The sequence below is a fragment of the Podarcis melisellensis genome (genome assembly GCF_964234715.1).
Source record: "Podarcis melisellensis genome assembly, chromosome: 8".
Taxonomy (NCBI): Eukaryota; Metazoa; Chordata; class Lepidosauria; order Squamata; family Lacertidae; genus Podarcis; species Podarcis melisellensis.
The window spans coordinates 71,690,893-71,707,758 of NC_138540.1; the positions used below are offsets into that span (position 1 = coordinate 71,690,893).

Consider the following 16,866-nt stretch of genomic DNA (forward strand, 5'->3'; position numbering starts at 1 on the left):
CTACTCACAGGTACTTCCAGGAAATGATGTGGTTGCATTGCTCTGACACGGCTAATAATGTTGTTTGTTTAGTCGTTTAGTCGTGTCCGACTCTTCGTGACAATAATAATAATAACAATAAATAATTTTATTTATACCCCGCCCTCCCCAGCCAAGACTGGGTTCAGGGTGGCTAACACCAAGTATAAAAACAAATTGATTAAATACAACTTAAAAACAAGATTAAAATACAATATTAAAATGCAGCCTCATTTCAGTAGAAACTCAAATCAAATCGCTTATGTGATGATGCCAACTGCTTTGGAGCAGCGATGCATCTGGTTTGTGGTTCTAAAGCAGGGATAGCCAATGGGGGTGCCCTCCAGATGCTGTTGAACTACAACTCCCACCAGCCTCAAGCAGCAGGGCCAATGGGCAGGAATGATGGGAGCTGTAGTCCAACAATATCTCGAATGGCATCACATTGGCTACCCCTTCTTTTAAAATCTGTGTTTTTTGGGGGGAGGGGTGCTAGTGCTACTCAGAGTAGACCCATTGAAGTCAGTGGTCATAGCTAACTTAGGTTTGTTACTTTTAACTGGTCTACTCTGAGTTGGTCTTAGCCTAATACAGCACTATAGATTGTTAGATATTTACGTATTTCATTTTTTGCTATCCGTGATTTGTCTATCTATCTATCTATCTATCATCTATCTATCTATATCTATCTATATCTATCTACCTATCTATCTTTGGAAAGGGCTGTATGCAGCAGAATTCTCCCGAGTAGATCCATTGCAATTAATGGGGCTAACTGTGTCATGCCCATAAATTTCAATGGGCCTATGCTGAGTTGGACTAGCATTAGCTACAACCCTAAGTCTTTAAATAAATGAAGGCAGAGGTGTAGAGGAGACAGACAGACAGACAGACAGACAGACAGACAGACAGACATTCCTGGGGGGTGTCCTCCACTTGGACACCCACGTGTCCCAAATTGACATCCAACTATTCTGTAAATTGTGTACACATTTTGGGGTAGGGTGGGTCCATAAGAGAATTGCGTAGGGCTGCCTTCCAGTTGTTCTCTGGGGCCACATTCTGCCCATCCACTGAATTTATTTTATTTTTATTTATTAAATTTATATGCCACCCTTCACCAAGAGATCTTAGGGCGGTTCACAGAATAAAATACAAGATAAAACACAATCTGTCCAGATGTTCATCCATTGGCCATTGCTTAACCACAAGGTTGCTGTCTCTGATCAATTCAACAGTTCTGTGTACAATAACACATCCCTTACACCAGAGTAGGTAACTACTGGCCCTTTAGATTTTGCTGGGCTACAGCTCCCATCATGCCTGGCCATTGGGCATGCTTCCTGGGGCTGATGGGAGTTTTAGTTTGGCAACACCTGAAGGGCCAAATATTCCCCACACCTGCCTTACGCGTTCATTTTCCTAATAGAATGGATTCCCCTTGATCCTCATCATGCATAACAATGAAGCCATCTGAGAATTCGGGAGCTGGTGATGTAGTCCTGGGTGTGTGAACATGAGGAGAGCGAAATGAAACTATTTGATCAGGTGTCACAGCAAAAAAAAAAAGAATGTAGGCTTTTAATCTTATTTATTTATGCAAACATTGAAATCCCGCCCTTCGGCTGCGAAAGCACCACTTGGGGCTGCTTGCAACATTTAAAATTGCAGTTTGAACCACAATGTGAAACAATGAACCAGGTGTAAAAACACCTGCCACATGCAAGAAAAGCCGGCCAAAATAAAATGGCCATTGGGTATCAAGGCCGAAGGGTGAGTTTTGCAACTCTGTTCCTCCTGCTTCTTTAAATTGTCATCATAACTTGAAAATATCCCGGAAAAACCGGAACAACCCGTTTCCCCCCCACAAGAGCACCAAGGCCATCACATGAGATCTTACCCTGAAAAAAAAACTTTTGGGGGGCTGTGATCCTATGCTACACATGTTTTAGGGTGCCATGAGAGCACAGCCCCCCAAAAGCATGTATTTGGGGCTCCATGATCTCACACGGCTTATGTGACTCATGCAGGATCATGGATGGGAAGACTTGTGTCCTGGTTCTAGGACTCAACATGTTGCAGAGTATGTGATGTTAGCCTCTTATTGCAACAGGCCTCTGTGATCCACCAGCAGTGACGGCTGCCTCAGGAAACAACTCTCTGACAGGCCCCCTTCTGTGTCAGTGAGGTGACTGCGGGTTGCCATTTTATATTTCCCTTAATGTCCCTTAGGGGCATTGTGAGAAATTTAAAATGGCCGCTTAGAGACCTAGCCACCTGGAGTAAAGGACTCGGGGCAGGTGTGAGGTGGCCAAGTGTCTTAAGTTAAAGTCCTTTGCTTTGAAAGGCTTTCATAGGACACGACTGTTTTGGAAATAATCCTCTTTTTTTAAGAAGAAGAAGAAACCTAAAGAAGGGAGAGCAGGAAGGGGCTTGGAGTTGCCTGTCAAGAGTTTGCAGCTGAGAAACAAACGGAGCAGGCACACAGGTCACTCGCTCATAGTTTTCTCAACCACGGTGAGATGTCTTGCATTTCCATCTAAATTGTAGTAATTCTGTCTACATTTTCATCACTACATTTACATAAGCATATGCAAAAAAAACAACAACAATTAGCGCATATGTGCCTTCATTTCTGGTGATGTATTTCCTTTTCTGTGCTGATGCATATGTTGCCACCCAAGCTGCGGTTGCTAAGATAGGGATGAGGAACCCTTTTCTCCCCAAGAGCCACATTCCCTTCTGGGCAACCTTCTGAGGGCCACATGCAAGTGGTGGGCAGGACTAGAGGCAAAGCAGGCGGAGCAATGAATGCAAATTTTACCTTTATACAGCAGGCTAGCTTCTGCACTCACACCTACCTCTCCACCCTCCATCCAGACAAGCAAGAGACATGATGAGCCTTCAAGGACACATTTGAGCCAAGCAGAAAGCTTGGGGTGTGAAGTAGGGCCAGTGAGGGATGTTGCCTGGTGGCGGGGAGTTCCGAGGGCCAAAGAGAAAGGCCTGGTGGGCAACATTTGGCTCCTGAGCCTTAGGTCGCCCATCCCTTCAACTAATGGACAAGGCAATCACGTCACCAGAGACACTGAAAATGTGCAGCTACCAGGCCAAGTGTATGGCAACAAGGAGCAGAGGGAATCTTCCAGGCAAGGGCTGTTGTTCTTGGCAAGTCTCGACAGGTGGTTAAATGAATGGAGCTGCAAAATAATTGGCCAGTGGTGAGCTGCGACACCATTCCTCACCTGCAGCTCTTCTTGAGGCTGGACCTTTCCTGTTTGGGGCGGGCTAGGAAAGCTGACTATGAAGAGCATTGTCCAATGGGGATAAGCATCCTATTAAGTATCTGTGCCCCTCAGTAATACCCTAGTGTGCATTAGCTGAGTTAATTATAATGCCTGCAACACAGCAAGCAACGCCTCTGCTCAGCTGGTGGGTGTGCAATTCCAGCACTGCCTCTGCGTCAACAAGACGATAATTATGCCAACCCGGCGACAACTGCTCACTCAGCAAATCCACACTTCCTGTGCTGGAACATCCTCTCATTCTTACTAAAGCACATTTGAAAGATGGAAGCCAGACGCTGTGCCAAAGCTATCATTAAGATTCCACCTTGGCTTGGCATCCCTTTGCTCCGAGACTCAGGAAGCTGGATTGCATCCTCAAATTTAGCTGGGTTTATATATATGTATATATATATTTAGCTTACAAAATTTTAAAGACATACCACACAAATTATTACATACATATCTTTGTTTGGACTTCCTTCAGCACCTCTGATAATCCTCCGTCTTAATTACTCCTCCTGCCATTCTTAACTTAACATTGCCTTTACATTTTCTAACAAATCATCTCTCCCTTTCCATTTTTACAATATTTCTTAAATTATTCCTCACAGAGCTTCTTGCAAACCTACAAGCGTAATCTGGTCATCGCAAATACTTTTCAAATACTCCATAAATTTAGTCCAGTCTTCAGTGAACCTCTGGTCCCACCGGTCTCGGATCCTTCCTGTTAGTTTATCTAATTCTGCGTAGTCCATTACTTTCACCCTCCATTCTTCTAATGTTGACAATTCTTCTTGCTTCCATTTTTGTTCCAATAATATTCTTGCTGCTGTTACCGCAAATTTAGCTGGTTTAAATGCCTCCTGGTTTGTGCTCATGCTTCCAAACCTGCTCCCTCCTCTCACGTGACTGAGTGCAAATGTTACGAGATGTATCCTTTCTTCCCTGATATACATATAGAGGCGAGAAGCAGCTTCCGAACACACACACCCCATGCAATCTGCATCAGGCAAGTTTTTTCCAGTTACGTTCTGTGCCACTAGAATGGGTGACTAGGTCAATTTTGGTTACTCACAGTTTCTCACTTAAGTTCGTTTCTCCTCATTCCCATATCCGTTTGCATTTTTTTAAAAAAAAGTTCTCAGGGAAATCCATCAGGCTTTTGGTACTTTTCTCTCCTAATATACATATCTTAGTGCAATTTTGCCCAGTGTATGCATTTTTGCAAAGGTTTTTTCCCCCCTTAACACAATGTATTTTGTATGTTAATTGCACTAATATAGGCATTTATATGCACACTTTACCTTACAATAGGCATTCTTGTGCACATAACTTGGCTTGCAAAATTCAGAGAATTGCAAATTTCAGGGGATGGCTGTGTTTGGGTTCACATATTGTTTCAGAAAGTGTGAATTAAGTGTAAACGGAATAAAATTCCCTCCTGGCCCTGTATGCCATTTAAAGTTGCCACTCTTCTTTTTGTCTAACCTCGACTTCTGTGTTTCCAACAACAGCTTAACAGATGTCTGTATGGCAGATGATGCTTTCCCCTTGTAAATGAAGTCATTCAAAAAGTCACGTCCTAAATTTCTTCAGGATTGTGCTGCTGTGAAAGGCACAAGAGGAAGGCAACTAAAACAACACGACATCCCTAGTGTTATTCAAAAGCTGGCTTTCAAAACAGCGTTCCTGAGGAAAATAAGTTAACTAAAGATGAGAAATTAAAAAAGAGGGATTTTTGTTTTTTGTTTTTATGTGCTTTTTTCTTTTTCCTTTTTATGTTAAATGTTTGTATTTTTGTATTTTGTATTTTTGTGCTTTTATGTTTTTATATTTTTCTTGTGCTTTTTCTTTTCTCTGTTTGCTGGTTTAGAATTTATTTGATTGTTAAAACTTAATTTTATATATATATATATATATATGCAGGTTTTGGTGTCCTCGGGTGTCTTCCCGTGTAAAAGTTGGGGTGTCTAGGCGACGTTTCGACGAGGTCTCACTCGTCATCTTCAGGCTGGTGCTTTCGGCTTCTTGTTACTGGAACAGAGCAGGATCTCAGTGTTTGAGTTCCTATAAATACTGTTGAGGGGGTGTGGTGTATAGCCTCCAATGTTCTGGGCAGAGAGGAAGTTCCCAGGCTAGTGTGCCTTTTCTTCTTTTGTTCCTTAATTACTTGAGGGATATCTTGAGTGATTTCTTGAGTGATATCCTGAGTACCACTTAGGTGGGTCATTAGGTGTGGATTAGTTGCTAAAGTCTTTGTGTCTTGACCTCTTGAACTTTGTGAAGAGTTTTTCTGAGAAGATGGCTGTACTGCACTTAGTTGTGCTCTGGCTTGGCTTCGTGTATAGGGGCGAGCTGTGGTTTTGTGGCCTGTGTCAGCCAGATCTGTGTAGGGATTGCAGGGGGGTGCAGCATCCGGAGGTGCCACCATGGTTTGGCTACTGGATGGTGTCTGTAATTTATCTGTGGAGAGGGTCTGGGTTTGGGTCTGGTGTGGTTGATTGGTGATGGCGTTCTGTGTGCCTCTGGATCTGGTGTCAGTTTTTGTGGGGAGGGCTAATTTCCAGATGTCTGGCAAGCGGGATGTGTCGTCACGCTTGTTCATGTTGTGAGGGTGTTTCTCTATCTCGATGGCTTCCATGATTATTCTCTTGTGGTGATGTTCCATGTTAAAGAGCAATTTGGAATCTGCAAAATTAATTTCGTGTCCTGTTTCTTTCATGTGTTGGAAAAGAGAGGAAGTTTTTTCTTCTTTTTTGACGGCATTCTTGTGTTCTGCGATACGTGCATTTATACACCACACCCCCTCAACAGTATTTATAGGAACTCAAACACTGAGATCCTGCTCTGTTCCAGTAACAAGAAGCCGAAAGCACCAGCCTGAAGATGACGAGTGAGACCTCGTCGAAACGTCGCCTAGACACCCCAACTTTTACACGGGAAGACACCCGAGGACACCAAAACCTGCATTCCTGTACCCGTGAAAATCTACGAAAGCATATATATATATATATATATATATATATATATATATATATATACAGCGTTCCTGAGAACTTTGGTGTTTCTTTGCCAGAGATTCCACAACGAAGTCAGCGATGACAGACAAGCGTCTGCAAAATTAACAATCTTTCCTTCACAGGAGGGCAAGGGTGGAGAAGTGTGTGCTTTTTTCCAGCCCAGGGCTGGATTCCCTCAAGGGTCATGGGTCAGGGGCTGCATATTGGCAGTGGGTGAGATCAGAGCCAGCAATAGGTGGCACTACTGCCACTCACCACCCAAGAGCTGTTTATTGAATATTCATTCTGATTTGCTTGCACAAAGCTTACACCCAGCCAGGGTTGATGAGGCCCTAAGCTACTGAAGGTAACGGGGCCCTTTATAGGTCCAGCTGTCCTTTGTCAACAAAAACAAATGGTCGCTGTTTTATGTGTTGAATATATGCTATATTGTAATTTATGGACCTAATAAGTATCTAAAGCATTTGCACATCTTGCCATGAAACCAGTCCATGCAGAATGTAGGCACCCTATATATAGAAAGGAGCAAACCAGCGATATTTTAGGGAGCAGGCTAGCAGGCAAGGCCCATTACTTACATCATAGGAGCCTACACAACACAAAACGCTGTTGCTGTAAGTAGGCTTTATTTTATTTGTTTTTTATCTTATATTTTGGAAATGAACATCCAGGTTTTTTTCCTTTAATTTTTTTTTGGGGGGCGGCCAAGAAAGTGGGGCCCTAAGCTATAGCTTGTTTAGCTTATACATAAATCCGGCACTGCACACAGCTTAGATTATTTTATGCTTTTATTCAGCATTTCTTTGTGGGGTAGATTATACAAGAATGGGCATTCATCCTGATTTGTTTTCAAGATGATTATACACCTTCCTGTTCAACATTCATTCAGCACACACCTTTCTGTGCAATTTCTGTGTACTTTCCCAACTGAGAACAGACTGTTGTTTTTTTTAAAAATGATTTTTTTACACAATAGACACAGAGCACGTCAATTCACTTTAACTGCAAAACTGCAAAGCCGGCAACTTCTCCATCACATCATGAATCTTTGCACCTGGAACACAGCAAACCTCCCAAGACATCCTGTTACCTCCACACACTGCCCCATCCTCCTCTCTGCTGAATTCCACAATGGCAAGGCTGAGAATAAGAAGGAAGAAGAGGACAGGCAATGCCACCTCCTGGACTGGAAGGAAGTAAAAGGGCAAGCAGATGGTAGCTGGCTGAGGGCAACCTGAGGTCAGTGATGTGGTGTCCCTCTCACCCTAATGAACCAGGTGAACCAACATCATTAGGTGAACCAACACCTAATGAACCAACATCTGGAAGGGCACAAAAGGCAAAGAGACAATACCAAAGATGGAAAGTACAAGATATACCAACTATTCAGGAGTGGCAGGCGAAGTTGACAGAATATGCAGAACTTGCCAAACTGTCAGGGAGGATCCGGGACCAGGGAGATCAAAGATACCAAAGTAACTGGAGTAAATTTATTGAATATTTAAAGAAGAATTGTAAAGAGGTCAAGACACCAGCAGGATTGACATAATACCTCCAATGTATAATAGTACTAATATGAGAGTGATGTGTGCGATGGAAAAGGGTTAAATATACCAGTTGTGGGGAGGGAGGGCGGTCGTGACTCGGCAGAGTCAAAGGGAATGTATGGTGTTATTACAATTTGTTGGAAAAGAATATGTAAGGAAAACAATAAAAATTTACTTGGCAAAAGGCAAAGAGACAATACGCAATACTTCTTTCAAGAGCTTTATTTTGCAACCTGTGACAGGAGGGATACTAGGTTGTATTCCTCAGAGATGTTAAGCCAAAGCCATTGTCTCCTGCAGCCAATTAATGTAGTTGCAGACCTTGACAAAGACGCTGGGGCTTTCTACCTGAGAGCATTTTTCAAAGCCCCAGGATGTGATGCCTTGCAGTGTGTTATCACAGACAAGGGGTGAGCCAGGGTCTCCCTGCAGAGGCAAAGAATAAATGTTGTTATGGAGTAAAAAAAATCCATCAAGGTTCCAGTAAGGTAAAGGTAAAGGGACCCCTGACCATCAGGTCCAGTCGTGGCCGACTCTGGGGTTGCGGTGCTCATCTCACTTTATTGGCCAAGGGAGCAGCTTCCGGGTCATGTGGCCAGCATAACTAAGCCGTTTCTGGCTAACCAGAGCAGTGCACGGAAATGCTGGAGCAGTACCTATTTATCTACTTGCACTGGCATGCTTTCGAACTGCTAGGTTGGCAGGAGCAGGGACTGAGCAACGGGACCTCACCCCGTAGCGGGGATTCGAACTGCCAACCTTTTGATCGGCAAGTCCTAGGCTCTGAGGTTTAACCCACAGCGCCACCCGTGTCCCCTCAAGGTGCCAGTACTGGGATATAAAGCCTGGGACCTACAGCAACTAAAGGTATGCCTCGCCTCTCATTTCAGGGGGGGAGGCCGAATCTTAATCTCATCACCCACGATCCTGGGAAATCCTGGGAACTGTAGTTTGTTAAGATTGCTGGAAACAGTTGGTTTTTGAGGGGGAAACTACAGTTTCCAGGATTCTTTGGCCATGCGTTTTAAAAGTATTTTTGTGTAAACAGCCCTGGGCCCCATGCTTCCTGTCATCAGCCATGTGCAAGTAAGTATCAAAGACTCTAGGAATAAATCAGGAGACACAGGCATTGGGGTGACAGTGGTGTTTTATGGCTGGGAGAGGGTGGTAGGAATGGCCATGCTCACCTGGCAGGAATCAGATCCACCCATCTTGACAGTGGCACATAGCATGTGGCCCAAGTGGACAGCAGGATAGGCAGCCAAACATTCCTGGTCAGTCAGGGTGGTGATATTTCCACAGTAGAGGATGTCTGGTGGGTAATCTAATGGGGCAAGGGTAAGGGAGAGAGGAATGGATGAAGTAGTTATTTAACATGCTGCAAGAAAAGCTCACTCTCTAATTATTTGCTGGATTCCCCACCCCCGCCAACACACTTTCGCCTTTTCTCATGGGGCTGATTCACACAGAGTTTGTGGCCAGTTCCTAGGTGTAAGAAGGCATCATTTTCCACTCCAAACCCATGCCTAGTCGCATGCAGTGCTGTTTCCATTCCACTGCAATGCGGCTTCCAATTTTTTTTTTATTCGTCTCAGTGTTCACTGCAGCAGAATTTCAAGGAATAAACTACACAGGCGCGGATCCAACTAAGTTTCACTCAGTGTAGACCCCTTGAAATCAATAGTCCTTCGTCATATCCCTTAAATTCAGTGGGTCTCCTCTGAGCAGGACTAGCAGACAATCCATAATTAATCATGTATTTATCACGGTATTCCACACCATTCATTTCAATGCAAAGGAAACACAATGCAAATGTGAGGGGGAAGTAATCAATTGTGTGTCATTTGTGGACTGAAACCAACTACAGCAGCAAATACCGATTGTATTTGCTGGATTGAGTTTTGGGCTGAATGTGGGATGTCTCAGAAAAACATTGGCCATTTCTCCTCCCATTTCCATTTGAACTCTCTGACAACTGTAGACCTCAAGCTAAATGCCTCCAGTCACTGTCACTACTGCCCATTTTCATGACCTTCTGCTCCGGGCCCAATGTCAGACTCCTGCACCCTCTTTCTCAGCCAGCTAGGGAGTGTTAGGATGTTAATCCTTACAGAAAACCTAAGCTATAACTGCTGTTTGTAGATGCTTAATGGATTTTGGTGAGGTAGAAGTTGAGGAACTTAGAGAAGTGAGGAACAGGGAATTATAAGACATTATACAGCCTAAACAATGGGAAATTGCTATAGGATCTGTACGAAATATTTCCTTGGACCTGAAAATTGAGATTGATGCAGCAAGAATGAATATTTCAAGTATAAGAGGGCACTGTTTAATGTAGGAGGTGTAAAGCTGGGAATGTCTATTTGATGCCTATGGAGTGGGTTTGTACAGTGATATATATTCCTTTTGGTCTGAAGTTGTTAGTCACATCAATTTAGTATTGGCAAAATCTTCGATATTTGCAGCTGTTCATGTACTTTCAAACTGTATCCCTGTAGTATGGGGATTAATCGTAGTACAACAAGTGGGGTTTTCGTGAGCCCTTATGGTGACTAATAAAGTTACATTTGAAACCTGGAAGGATACATACCCACTGTCTATTGCACAACGGTCTGAGCACCCTCACTGTCCTGGCTGCATGTGACCATATTGCATACAGGCATCAGCAGTGCTGTTTTTCTAGAAAAAGAGGTGCCAGAACTCACCATGAACGCCTCCCTCTTTCTCTTATAATTGCAATGGCACCCATCTGAGAGGTGCCAGAACTCACTTGATAGGTTCCGGAACCCACCTGAGAGGTGCCAAAACCGAGTTTTGGCAAGTTCCCTCTGAAAAAAAGCCCTGGGCATCAGTGTTGTGTGGCTACCTATCAGAACATCTGGAGGGCTTATATTAAATTGTGTTTAATTTAAGATACATATACCGTATTATTCACTCTATAAGATGCACTTTTCCCCTCCTAAAAAGTAAGGGGAAATGTGTGTGTCTTATGGAGTGAATGCAGGCTGCGCAGCTATCCCAGAAGCCAGAACAGCGAGAGGGATCCTTGCGCACTGATCCCTCTTGCTCTTCTGGCTTCAGGGATAGTCATGCAAAGCCTCTTGAGTGCAGCGGGAGCACTCCTCCCTCTTCGCTCAAGAGGCTTTGCGTTGCTTTCTTGTTTCTTGTTTCCACCTCTAAAAACTAGGTGCGTCTTATGGTCGGGTGCGTCTTATAGAGTGAAAAATACGGTGCTGATGGTCACTGTGTCCACAATGTGAACTGATCATGGTCTAGTATTATTTGTATATTCAGCAGCAGCAGCATCTCTCTTTCTTCTTTAATTTTATTTGACTTTTTCTCTTTTTTCCGTTGCTCACTAAGTTTTCAAATAAAAAATTCTACCGCATGGTGCACCAGGGAAAGGGTGAACAGTGGGACTTGGAAGATAAGAAAGTGCAGTGATAGAGGCTTCTCCCACTTCATCAGTAATAGGGATTCAACCCCACCCCAACTTTAGTACACATTTCCCCCTAATGAGCACATTTTGTATGAAATTTTGCCAAATGTACACATTTTTGCAAAATAAATTGTCATTGTGCAATGCATTTTTGTGTGCTATTTCCACTAATATCAGCATTTTCATGCGGACTAATTTTTGCACCCATTTACTTGGCTATACACATTTTTGCACCCATTTACTTGGCTGAAGAACTGTGTTGCAAAATTCAGAGAATTGCGAATAGGTAGGTCTGCCTTTAAAAGCAAATTGAGTCAGAGTTCTCCCCCATCCCTGTTCACATCCTAGGTTCCTTCCAGCTCCCCACCCCCACTACCTTTCTGCAGAATGGGGGTGCCCCATCCAGCGACGACACAGTAGCTGCCAGGATCAACACAGCTGCTGGGCAAGGCAAGTGGCCGGACGCTGTCAGTCAACCTGATGGGGGTCAGGAGTTTGACCAACATGATGTCGTTATCCTTGTTGAAGCTGTTGTAAAAAGGGTGGCGGATTGCATTGATTCCGATCTTCAGCTGCTCTGTCCCTTCAAAGCTCCGCAGGCTGTTTTCTCCAAGAGCCACATAGAAGAAACTGTGGTACAAGGAGCAGGTGTAAAGGACAAAGAGGCACCCAAAGGCATTGGAGCAGGTATGGCCCTCCAGGTCTCTTTCTCTCTGGCCCTTGGGAGTCTCCCTAGACCACACCCTCTCTCCAGCCACGCCCATCTTCCCAGGCCACTCCCCCTCACCAGCCCTGCTTTGTACCCTCTTGAGTGCTTTGGCATGGCTAGAATGTGTCCTGGATGCTGATAATGCTTTTGGCTTGCCTGGATGAAGGACAGTTTGTCTTCAGTGTCAGTATATATAAAAACTCCATTTCTCTGACCACTTTTGCCTCTTGTCTCACCAGGGCCAGCACATACCCTGGCACTGCTTGGCAAAACAGGAAGTCCTGCCCTGCTGTTGCCACTGCTGCCACCACCACCAAAGTACCATGCCTGCTCCTGCTTCCATCTTCACTGTACATTATGCCACCTCCACCATTAGCAGAGAAGCAGCACAGGCACTGGTGCCAATTTCGGGCGAGATTCCAGGGAGAGATCTCAGAAAATATCACACGAGAGACCTTGCACACCCCACAATATATTGGGCCATTTCGGCCAAGATCTCACCAGAAATTGCCAAGATGTCTCCTGAAATCAGTGCTGATTCTGGCACTTCTCCATTGCTGGTGGAGGTGGTGGCAGCCTCACCCCACCGAATGACTGTGCTGCTCTTGGGTCTCACCCACCACTGACATATGGCCCTCGGATGATTGCCCAGAAAGGAATGTTGACCTCAGGCCAAAAATTACTCCCCACCCTTGTTTTAGAGCACAAGGCTGCCCTCGCTACATTTGGTTCAGATATATCTATTCCTTTCCCCAGGATTAAAGTCTGCCTCTAAAAATGGTCTGATCCTCTTCTAAGGTCATCCAAGTGGTCACTCTGGATTTCGCCTTTGGCAGCCTTCTCCAAGCTGGTGCCCTCCATATGTTGTTGGGCTACAACTTCCATCAACCCCAGATAGGGATGTCAGAGGATTCTGACGAAAACGGGAATGGGAGGGGGAATTGCCAATATTCATTTTTGCTGTTGCTTTGAGCCCACAAACAATTATTTAATTGATTACACACACCCCACTTCCCATTTGCATTGTACCTCATTGGCACTGAAATGAATGGAGCCGGAATAATACAAAATGGCAATGCGATTTATGCAATAAATTGTACAAGTTACGTAGTTTTGCCACCGTGGACAGCAAGCTGAATAACAGACAAACTGCCTTAAACAGAAACAGGACTAATACAGGGAAGAATTAACAATTATGCCTTTTTACATCCATAGCCCCAATCAGCATGGCCAATGGTCAGGGGTTGGTGGGAGTTGTACTCCAAAAACATTTGGAGAGCACAACTTTGGGGAAAAGCTGACATGGGAAGAACGTGGCTGTTTGCCATTGGAAAATTGTGTAAGAGCTAAGTTGAGCCAGAGGACAGTGAGCTGGAATCTCCCAAGTTGTTTGTGATTAATGACAAGTCAAGGCAAACAACTTCTTGGCACGCCAATAAAATTTTCCCCCAAAGGGCTTCATGGCACTTCAAAGGGCATTCTGAAGCAGGGTGGCCCAATTTGCTCCCCATCCTGCTCCTGCACACCTTTGAACAGCAGCCTGACATAAAGGCATTGAGCAGGAGAAGCTTTTTTGTAGCATAGTGATGCACAAGGGGAGGGCCAGAACTCAATGGAAGAGCATAGGCTTCGCATGCAGATGGTCCCAGGTTCAATCCACAGCATCTCCAGGTAGGGATGGGAGAAATTTGCTGCTGGAACCCTGGAGAGCTGCTGCCAGTCAGTGTAGACAATAGTGAACTAGGTGGGCCGATGGTGTGACTCTTTACTGGGCATCCCAAGACTGACTCAATGCCTGGGGTATTCAGGGGGAAACAAGGTTCTATCAAGAGCAGCCACCAATGCAAACCCACTGAAGACTGGCAAGCACCTCACATCTGAAAGGCACAAATGGGGATCCCCAAGAGTGTCATTTACTCTCCAGGGTGAGTTCTTCTCAAAAAAGCTCAACAATGTGGCTGGGTAAAAAGCCCTGGGTCTAACCTTCGTAGACTTGGTTGCATTCCAGCCACACAAAAGCCAATAGATGCACTCCCCTCTCCATCCTGCATCCAGACAAGCAAGAGGCAACATCACAGTTCAAGGACACATTCCAGCCAGGCAGAGGCATGCAAGGAGGGTGTGGAGCAGGGCTGGTGAGGGGTGTGGCCTTGGCAGAGGGGGTGTGGCCTAGGGAGATGCCCAAGAGCTGGGCAGAGAGGTCTGAAGAGCTGCATTTGGCCCCCATAACTGAGGTCCTCACCCCCCTCAATATCTACCCTTCCCTCTCTCAACTAGGGCAGTTCTGAATCTCTGAATAGCAGAATTTCTCAGGCTCTCCTTAATTCTCGGGACCAGGACCTGCCAAGCTCCCCTTCTTTACTGACGGCCCCATCTGCACTATACATTTGAAGCTCAGTGGTACAGTTTGAAACAGCCATTGCTTCCCCCAAAAGAATCCTGGGAAGCCTCGTTCCTTGATGGTGCTGAGAGCTGGTAAAGGTAAAGGGTAAAGGGACCCCTGACCATTAGGTCCAGTAAAGGATGACTCTGGAGTTGTGGCGCTCATCTCGCTTTATTGGCCGAGGGAGCCAGCGTACAGCTTCCGGGTCATGTGGCCAGCATGACTAAGCCACTTCTGGCAAACCAGAGCAGCACCTGGAAATGCTGTTTACCTTCCCGCCAGAGCGGTACCTATTTATCTACTTGTACTTTGATGTGCTTTCAAACTGCTAGGTTGGCAGGAGCAGGGACCGAGCACCAGGAGCTCACCCCATCGCAGGGATGCGAACTGCCGACCTTCTGATCGGCAAGTCCTAGGCTCTGTGGTTTAGCCCAGAGGCCCCTATTCCCCCGAGAGAGCTGCAATTCTCAGAGTGAGTGAACAGTTGCCCGGTTTCTTTGGAGGGAGCTATAACCAGGGCTGTCCAGCCCATGATGCTGGGTGAGGCATTGGGACAGCTGAGAAGGATGGCAGATCCGGGCCCACGAGGACCATGTTGCTCACTGCCTCCTGTGCTTGTCACCTGCTGCCACTGACTCCTCCTCCTTCTCCACCACTAGCGACAATCCATCCCTGCCTCTTCTTCCACCCTTGCCCACCCACCAACTGGCCTCCTTTTCAGCCTTCTTTTTTCTCCCTTGCCACCTTCAGCATACTGGGGCTTCCTTGGGCCACCTCAGGTGGTGGAGGCAGTGGCGACAGAGTGGAGGAGTCATGGTCATTAGTGGTAGTGGCAGGGGAACATGGTGGCAGTGGTGGAGGAGGAGAAGGCTGTTTTCTGTTTTGCTTCAGGCAGCAAAACGTCTTGGTTCAGCCCTGGCTATGATGGTGCAATGTGATAAGATGCAGCTTTGACTGTATAGACCAGACAGAGCCATAGTTCCACAATAACAGGCCTCTAGCTTGTCCTTCTCAAGAAATGCAGCCCCTGCCTCCCAGTCACACATACCGATTTGTGAAGCACTGAGCAGCGGTGACCAGCCACTGGCTGTTAATCAGAGTCCCTGTGCAGTGGAACTCCCAGCCATCAAACAGTGCTGCTGTCCAGGGCTGGGAGTTTTTGTTGCAGTGGAAACCCCTGAGCAAGCCGGGTCCGTTCTGTGCAGCCACTATAATGAAAAAATAAATGGACAGGGATGTCACAGCAAAGGGCTGGGAATGGAGGAAAGCAAATAATGTTCTTCTAGCTCTGCTGCAGCAAGGCATGGTCACATCTACACACCCATCCACCCTCCCAGCTGAGTGAAGAATACTGGCTTGCCTCCCTCGCCCCCTCCATTTCAGTGTTGCCCTGTATAACTCAGCAGGGGGAAGATGGAGTCAAAACTAGAATAAGTTGGCTCTGTTTGTCATTGGCTCTGGCACCACCCACTGTTGGTCTTCCTGCCTTCTGTCCCGCCAGTCCCAAAGGGCACCAGCCACCAGCGATACTGATCAAAAATGGTGCTCATTTGTCCAGGTCAGCACCAGTGGCTTGGCATTGTTGGGCACTTGCTAAGAGCAACTCGCCAGGAAGAGAACAGGCATTGCCCATCTTTAGAGGCCCCTAGGCCCTGTTGCTTAAGAACACAGGAAGCTGCTGTATGCTTGGGAATGAATCTGGGACCTTCTGCATGCAAAGCAGATGTTCTGCTGTTGAGCTATGGCTCATCCCCAAAGGAGTAGAGACACAGGAAGCTGTCTTATACAGACCATTGGTCTGTCTAGCTCATCTCTACACTAACTGACAGCAGTTCTCCAAGATTTCCAACCAAGTTCTCTCCCAATGCCACCTGAAGATGCCGGGGATTGAACTTGGGACCTTCTGATTGCAAAGCTGATGCTCTACCACTAAGGTATAGCCAGTCTCCTCTTTGCTCCCCCTTCCTGTTCACCTGCACTCTCTGAATGCACAAGCCAAGAAGCATGTATTGCCTATCTTGAATTCCTTTTGGAAGTAAGGCTGTATATAGTTTTCAAAAATAAATAAACAAGCATATCTGCTCTTCAAGTCTGACTCCCATATGCATGATCTCACCTGCTGTGACCAGAAGTCCAGCCATTGCTAGAAGCTCCATTCCTATCATCAGAACAGGCAGCAAGAGTAGGCTGTTGGGTCAACAGACGCCGGAAATTTTCTGAAGGATTGAAGGAGAACTCTCATTGCCAGCTTGGGAACAAGGCTGTACAAAAGGGGTGGCCAATGGAGTGCCCTCTAGATGCCCTCATCCTCCTGACCTCTGGTCATCCATTTTTGCTGCTGCACATCAGGTCAGGGAGGGTTGAGGTCAGCATGGTTCAAAGGCACCAGTGGGAATGCCAAATTAGCCCCACTGATGCATTTTGGCTGTGATGAACTCATCAGTGCCTTGCATTAAGTGACAA

At 45.8% G+C, this 16,866-nt stretch overlaps 1 protein-coding gene across 1 annotated transcript; it reads right to left on the bottom strand.

Annotated features, from left to right (window-relative positions):
• Nucleotides 1-8,145: 8,145 nt before the first annotated feature.
• On the bottom strand, nucleotides 8,146-16,544 carry LOC309375861 (trypsin-like; the record flags this gene model as incomplete). Its single annotated transcript, XM_081921780.1, has 5 exons — nucleotides 8,146-8,298; nucleotides 9,060-9,196; nucleotides 11,688-12,136; nucleotides 15,452-15,611; nucleotides 16,520-16,544. The coding sequence occupies 5 exons, from the start codon at nucleotides 16,542-16,544 to the stop codon at nucleotides 8,146-8,148; spliced, it is 924 nt and encodes a 307-aa protein (XP_081777906.1).
• Nucleotides 16,545-16,866: the final 322 nt, after the last annotated feature.